Source organism: Mustela nivalis, assembly GCF_964662115.1.
Source record: "Mustela nivalis genome assembly, chromosome: 7".
Taxonomy (NCBI): domain Eukaryota; kingdom Metazoa; phylum Chordata; class Mammalia; order Carnivora; family Mustelidae; genus Mustela; species Mustela nivalis.
In genome coordinates this window covers 9,766,673-9,774,233 of record NC_139026.1, presented here as the reverse complement: position 1 = coordinate 9,774,233, position 7,561 = coordinate 9,766,673, and the positions used below count along the sequence as shown (strand labels likewise).

The 7,561-nt window shown below is 57.1% G+C and overlaps 1 protein-coding gene across 1 annotated transcript; it reads left to right on the top strand.

Moving 5' to 3' along the window:
- Nucleotides 1-409: 409 nt before the first annotated feature.
- PDXP (pyridoxal phosphatase) lies at nt 410-6,730 on the top strand. The gene is made up of 2 exons (XM_082740171.1): nt 410-1,041; nt 5,335-6,730. Exons 1-2 carry the CDS (start codon nt 468-470, stop codon nt 5,649-5,651), a joined length of 891 nt encoding a protein of 296 aa, XP_082596297.1. The 5' UTR covers nt 410-467; the 3' UTR covers nt 5,652-6,730.
- Nucleotides 6,731-7,561: the final 831 nt, after the last annotated feature.

The following is a 7,561-nucleotide window of genomic DNA, read 5'->3' as shown; positions in this document are numbered from 1 at the left end:
ACAGCTCCCTTAGCATCTCTGCTTCCTCCCTAGCAACCAGCTCTCCGAAGCTTCTGATTGGCTGGGGAACGCAAGGGCGGCTAATCGCTCCAGATTTTCTATTCGTAACTCTTTATTGGCCAAGAGGAACGTTAGTCCGTCCTGTAATTGGCCAGTCGGGGTCGAAACTCGGCGGCGACTGGCCTAGCCGAGTTTGGGGACAAGGCGAGGGCTAGGTCTTCATTGGTCCCCTACCCTCGGCGGCGGCCGAGATTTACCCTTTATTCCAGGTCCCGTTAGGTCGAGGCCGCGCTCCTCTCCGAGGTACTTGCCCCCATTGGCCCACGGGCCAGGCCGTAACTCCGCCCCCCGGCCCTCCCGGCGCGCCGATTGGCCGCTGCGGGGCACGGGGCGGGCTGCGGGCCGGCGCGCCGTGCCCGCGGAGGGAGAGCGGCGCGGCGCGGGCGTGCGGGCGGCCAGCCGGCTGCATGGCGCGCTGCGAGCGGCTGCGCGGCGCGGCCCTGCGCGACGTGCTGGGCCGGACGCAGGGGGTCCTGTTCGACTGCGACGGGGTGCTGTGGAACGGCGAGCGCGCCGTGCCGGGCGCCCCGGAGCTGCTGGAGCGGCTGGCGCGGGCCGGCAAGGCGGCGTTGTTCGTGAGCAACAACAGCCGGCGCGCGCGGCCCGAGCTGGCCCTCCGCTTCGCGCGCCTCGGCTTCGGGGGGCTGCGCGCCGAGCAGGTGTTCAGCTCCGCGCTGTGCGCCGCGCGCTTGCTGCGCCAGCGCCTGCTCGGGCCGCCGGGCGCGCCGGGCGCCGTGTTCGTGCTGGGCGGCGAGGGGCTCCGCGCTGAGCTGCGAGCCGCGGGGCTGCGCCTCGCGGGGGACCCCCGCGAGGACCCGGGCGAGGCCCCGCGCGTGCGCGCCGTGCTCGTGGGCTACGACGAGCACTTCACCTTCGCCAAGCTAAGCGAGGCGTGTGCGCACCTGCGTGATCCCGACTGCCTCCTCGTGGCCACCGACCGCGACCCGTGGCACCCGCTCAGCGATGGCAGCCGAACCCCCGGTGAGCGCGGGGCTGGCGGGGAAACCGAGGTGGGGTGGCGACCTGCGCTCTCCCTTCCACGCCTGGGGAGAGGGGCGGGGAGGGGGTGTCTACAGGTGACAGGACACCTGGAGAGACGCGAGGGCCGGTCCCACCCTGCAAGAGCCCGGGCGAGCTTTGTCGTGGCCACGTCTGTTAATTCTTCAAACTGCCACCACTGGAGGGGCAGCAGAAGGGCCCCTATACGGCAGCTGAGAAAACTGAGGCCTGTTGTGGTTCAGGGGGTTGCAGGCGGATACCCAGCCCTTGCCTTCCTGAACCTGTCTCAGGGACCCCTGTCATTTTGTCCCCCTCATCAGTCAGGGGTTGAGGCCGGAGTGTTGGAAACAGCCTGAAAGGACTGTGTCCCCCGCCCCGTTGAGCTGTTGGAACACCACTGGCAGCCGCTGATTGTAGGCGGGTGTGTGATGAGCATAGGGAGGTGGATGGAGTTTGACCTGAGTTCCAGTTCCAGCTCCAGGGCTCAGTAATCTGAAGTTACATAACCTCGGAGCATCGCTGTCCTGGGTGTAAAATGGGAAGGCTCTCCATGCCAGTTTCCTCCCAGAGGAGAGTGAGCAGGGTGACTGCCAGGCACATAGTAGGTGTGGGTTGTACCCAGACCCCTCTCCTAGTATTACAGAGTTTTGTGAAGTACCTTGCGGTTTGTTCTTAGTTCCAAATTACTCCGGAAGTGTCCCATTTCTCAGTTAAAGTAACTGAGGCCAAGAGAGGGGAATTGAGCTGCCCCAAAACAGGAGGACCTGAACTTGGCTCTTGTGGCCACCCCACCCCCATCCAAGGTACCCTTTACTGCTGTCATCTGGGTATTCAGGCCTTCAGAGGAGGCAAGAGCAGGTGGAGACTCCCACATTTTGGAGGGTTTGAGTTAGTCAAGAACAGATGGTAGCAGCAGCTAACTGCCAGGGGTAAGTGTGTGTGGACAAGTCAGTGCCCCAGCCAGTAGGCTGAGGGTGGGGACGATTTCCATCACGCCCTGCTTGCTGGCCACTGATTTAGACTGTCACTAATACCAAATTTTGGGGGAGTGGGTCTGGCATTGACAGAGGAATAGACATGGTATTGTGATGGGGTGGCAAGGAGGGCCTAGAGTCAGGCGGATCTGGGAAGGGTTCCTGGAGGAGGCATCCTACAGGGCAGGGCAGTCGGGGATGAAATGTGGAGCCGGGCGTGGGCCATGGCAGAACTGATTCCAGGCCCAGAGTCTATAATTCTAGGCTAGTTCTGTCCTCGCTTTGTTGCAGACCTACTTGCTGCATATTCCGGTCTCCCCAAAAATCCAAGCTGAGGGCTCTGGTCAGGGCTTTCTGCTGTCGCAGCTGCTGCCTGTCCTGGGCCATGCTGTGAAAAGCGAGTTACTCCCTGAAGGCTTCAAAGTTCGGGTTAAGACTGTGGGTTAAGAGGCCCCCCACTCAGGAAAGGTGGGTTGGAGGAGCTGGAGACCAGCCAGGCCCTGCCCATATGGCTCCGCCCCTTTCATCTCAGTCCCCACCTGCTGTGTCGCACAGGCCCTGTTGATCTCTCCCAGACCTAGAGGGGGTGGTAGAAGCTTGGCTATAACACGGATGTCCTGTTTGTACATAGCTGAGTGATGTGGCTTTGAAACAGTGGTATAAAAATATTAATAAAGGCCCCGATATGTATAAAATCTGAAAGAATGCAAGTCTGTCACCCCAATGCCTCCATCCCCTTCCCCTGTGGGTCTCCTAAATTGTGTGTTTACCCTCTTGCCGCATGGCAGCCACTTGAACTGGCAAATAGAAGTGCCTGCTGTCTTAGAAAGATGTCACCACCAAAACGTGTCAGCCTTGGATTACAGGATGTTGTTGTTGTTGTTGTTTAAAGATTATATTTTAGGGGCGCTTGGGTGGCTCAGTTAAGTCTCTGCCTTCGGCTTGGGTCATGATCTCAGTCAGGGTCCTGGGATCGAGCCCTGCATCAGGCTCTCTGCTCAACAGGGAGCCTGCTTCCCCCGACCCCCCTGTCTGCCTCTCTGCCTACTTGTAATTTCTCTCTCTCTGTGTCAAATATATAAAGAAAATCCTTAAAAAATATATATATATATTTTATTTTAGAGAGAGCATAGAGCAGGGAATGGGGCAGAGGGGGAGGGGCAGAAGCAGGGGGAAAGGGAGACCAGACTCTCGGTTGAGCACAGAGCTGGACATGGGGCTTGACCTCACAACCCTGAGATCATGACCCAAGCTGAAACCAAGAGTCAGACACTTAAGTGAGCCACGCAGGCGCCCCACATTACAGCATGTTCAGTGAAGTAGCATAATGGTGGTCTGAGGACAGAGCTATGTTCTTAGATGCTTCTGCTAGGACACTCACTCCCCTAGGGTAGACACCGTGTCCCTCGCGCTGCTCTATGCCCAGTGCCTAGCAGAGTGCCTGGCGGGTAGTTGGGCCTCAGTAAATATTAGCCGAGCGGATAAAGTAGGACATGGGGGCGCCCAGGGTGATCAGCTCCATGGTGGTGGGAGAGGGCATTGCTGATGCGGCTGAGACCATTCTGGAGGTGAGAAAAACACTTTGGGGTGACTCACTTGAGCCCTACCCATCCTGGAAGGAATTTCTAACCAACAGGGCAAATGGCTTCTCTTCCCTACCCACTTACCCGAGAAAACAAACAAGCAAGCTCTAGGTCAGATGTCAGGCAGAACCTCCCAGCAGAGTTGCCCTGGGTCAGCTCGTGACCTGAGTCAGGTCGTGTCCTGATCTCGTGACACTGGGGAATTTCCCCCTCCTCGTGTGGGGGCTGGGCGGGCCGAGGATTCTTGCTATTTGTGCCCACTCTTCTGTTCTGTAACTTTGACTTAATGCCACGGAATGTCCTCCCCTGTGAAGGGAGACAAGACCCAGAGCGTTCGGGGGGTCTGCCCCGTGTTGTACCGATGAACGTTTGATAACTGGGGGGGGGGGGGGGGGCTTGATCTATACCATTTCCCAATCTCTGTGGTGATAGCCAGGTTCAAGTCTGCAACATTAAGTCACTGAATGTGGAGTTGGGAAGATCTGAGCACAGCGTTATGTAGTATTTCCATCATTATAGATGTAAAGAATCTCCAGAGCATAGATAATGGCAAAATACTTGGGAACTAATGAGCTTTGAGACTTTATTCTCTTTATTTTAAACATAATTAGACCATCAGTTTATATAAGTTGACTTTTCATAGTGGCTTTCACAGCGAGCTCACGAAATCCCTGAAAATGAAATATTCGGCGCTCCCAAGCCAGGACAAACTGGCCCAGCACATGACTGGGTCGGACGCATCTGAGCACGTACCCTGTCTCTCCCATTATGAGGCTGTGCAACCCTGGATAAGTTACTTAATGGCACTGAGCGGTCAGCTTTCCCATCTGTAAAATGGGCTTCCGTGAGCAGCCAGCACAGCCCCTGGCGCGTTAGAATGTGCTCAGTAAATTGCGATCCTCATCATCATTGGTTCAGGGACATTAATGTGAAGGCTGAAACTTGCAGCACAAGGACGGGCCTGTGGGACGGACACAGTGGACTTATTGTGCAGGGGGCCGCATGGTCCTGGGCTGAGAGTCAGGACTGTCCTTTTCTAAACAGTCTTCCTATTGTTAAACACTTGGGCGTGTTCACAGTTTTGCTTATTATAGCTACTGGGGCCACGGACATCCTCAAGCATGTCGCTTTTTGTCTCCAGCTTGAATTCTCTCCCTGTGATCACTTTCCCGGCCACCGAGGCTGCCTGGGGCCGGGGGATGAGCATTCCTGTGCCCTGCCACGTTCTAAAAGGGCTGTGCCCATCTCTGCAGCCAGGAGCCCCCATTCTCGCAGCAGCAACCACATCTCCTGTTTCCCAAGCACTTGCCCCCTTCAATACCCACAGCTCCTCTTTGAACGTAGGCCTGACTTGGATCCCCCTGTTCCAAGCAAGGACTGACTGAGCCAAGCCCAGTTACATACCATATGGCTCATTCAGCCCCTGCAGGGCCATATTAGAAATGGGGAAACTGAGGCACGGAGAGGCACAATGGCTGGCCTAAGAAGGGTGGAGGTGATGAGGTCTGAACTCAGGCAGTTGGTTGCAGGATCTGTACCTATACTTAGCGCTATGCTAAGCCTTGGAAGACTTTTAACTCATTTCGGTGCCTCCTCTAACCCCCCATGCCAAGCGGCCTCCCTGGAAGTCCAGCGTCTGAGCCTGACTGCCCCTCCCCCACCCACCCCCCCTGTCCCCTCTGCCACTGGGCACTGACCACGTCTCCATCTCCCTGCAGGCACCGGGAGCCTGGCTGCTGCAGTGGAGACGGCCTCGGGCCGCCAGGCCCTGGTGGTGGGCAAGCCCAGCCCTTACATGTTCGAGTGTATCACGGAGCACTTCAGCGTGGACCCCGCACGCACGCTTATGGTGGGCGACCGCCTCGAGACCGACATCCTCTTCGGCCACCGCTGTGGCATGACCACCCTGCTCACGCTCACAGGCGTCTCCCGCCTAGAGGAGGCCCAGGCCTACCTGGCATCCGGCCAGCACGATCTCGTGCCCCATTACTATGTGGAGAGCATCGCGGACTTGATGGAGGGGTTGGAGGACTGAGCCCATGTGACCGGCACTGCAGCCCCATCCCTCCCCGACCCTGATCCTGTAGATGGAGGCAAGAGGCCAAGAGCTGCCGGCTCCTGGGCCCCGTTTACTGCAGCCTGGTGGGGTTGGGACCCAGGGAAGGAGTTAGGGCCCTCGCATCCCCTCCCCGTGGTGGCTGGGCACTCTGCTGTTCCAGAAGCTGTCTGCCCCATCATCCACCAGTTCGCACTGGCCTGACCCAGCCAGGTGGCCTTATTTCCTCCCTTGTGACCTCCCCCCTTGGAAATCTGGGCCTTGATGCTCACTGAAGATTTCCCCCAACCCTGAGCACTTAACCCCCCACGCCCTCCCAGACTGGGGTGAGGGGGGCGGGGTTTGCCTCTAGAGCTGTACCTGCCCCTCCAGCGGCCTTGGGTTCCTGTTGACCAATCAAAGGCCTAGGTAACCAACCTGCTCCCTGAATGGACCAATCAGAAGGCTAAGTGAGAGTGACCCATCGATGGGTCTGTCCTGAAGGGTTTCATTGGGAACCCAAGTGACACTGACTCTTTGAAACCCGTCAGAAGGCTAAGTGACAATGCGCCTTTAATGTCCCTGGTCCTGAGTTGGACCAAGCAGAACACCAGGTAATAATGACCTGTTGGTCTCTTAGATCCTGAAGAGAACCATTCAGAAACGGAGACATCATGGTCCCTTGACAATCCGGATCTCACTGGACCAGCTATGGGTCCAGATTTCCGTCTGTAAGGGTCCAAGGGCTGAAGACACTCCTCCGCAAAGGCGGTGATCATGGGGTCCACACAGTGGCTCTGCGGGGGTCTGTAGTGGAGCGCCCCGCCCTTCCCTGATGATGGTACCGGTCCAGCGTAGACGGTGGCCATGGCTCCAGAGGACGGGGCTTCCGTGTCCCTCCCTGTGCCGTCCGTGTTTGCTGTGCCACCTGCCCCTAATGCCCACCCCCCTATTTATTTATTTATTTGTTTGTTTATTATCGTGTGCCAGTGATGGTGGGAGTGGGGGCTGGGCCTTCCCACTGCTTCCACCCGTTGTAACTCGTCCTCCCGTACTTAATAAAGTGCGAGCGGAATGTCTGTGTGGGCTCCGGTGTGTGTGTGTGTGGGCAGCACTGTAGGAGGAGGACCCGCTCCCCATGCCCGGTCTGCACAGACCTGGCCCAGTGAGTGCTCCTTTCTCCTGCAGGAAATGACCCACTGCAGGCCCAGAGCATTTTTCTGTGTGTAGTACTTACTGCCCTAACCCCATGGCACTCTGGGCCTCATGGGGGCTTTAGATACCAATGTTTTTCAGGCCTTCAGAAGACAGCGAGCTTGTCTTACTGGGCTCATTTTACCACTTGGGGAAGGAGGATTAGAAATAGCGGCGTTAGGGGGCGCCTGGGAGGCTCAGTCAGTTAAGGAGTCCATGATCTAGGCTCCGGTCTTGATCTCAGGGTCATGAGTTCAAGCCCTGCTACTTAAAAATGATGAGGATACTCTAAGAATGTGGGGTTAACTTACACAGTGGCACATATCTAGAAAGCGTGATCTCCCGAGGCAGGATTTGAACTGGAGTCGGCTGATCCATGAGGGGGCAGCTCCCACTCCGCCTGGACTGACGGGAAATGGTTCTGTAAATGTTTCCCTCACTTTTAAAGAAGTGCCTGGATGGAGGAAGGAAGCATTCTTCTGGGCTTTGGGTGTGGAAGCTGTTGCAGCCATTCTGTGATCGTGAGGCCAACCCCACATACTTCTCCCCTCATGCCTCTGCTTCAGGTGGCAGAGCAGGAAGATGGGAAGAGCATGGTGGGGACCAAAACTTTTTTTTATTCTTTTACAAGATTTTATTTTTAAGGAATCTCTACACCCGATATGGAGCTCCAACTCACAACCCCAAGGGCAAGGGTCCCATGCTCTACCCACCGA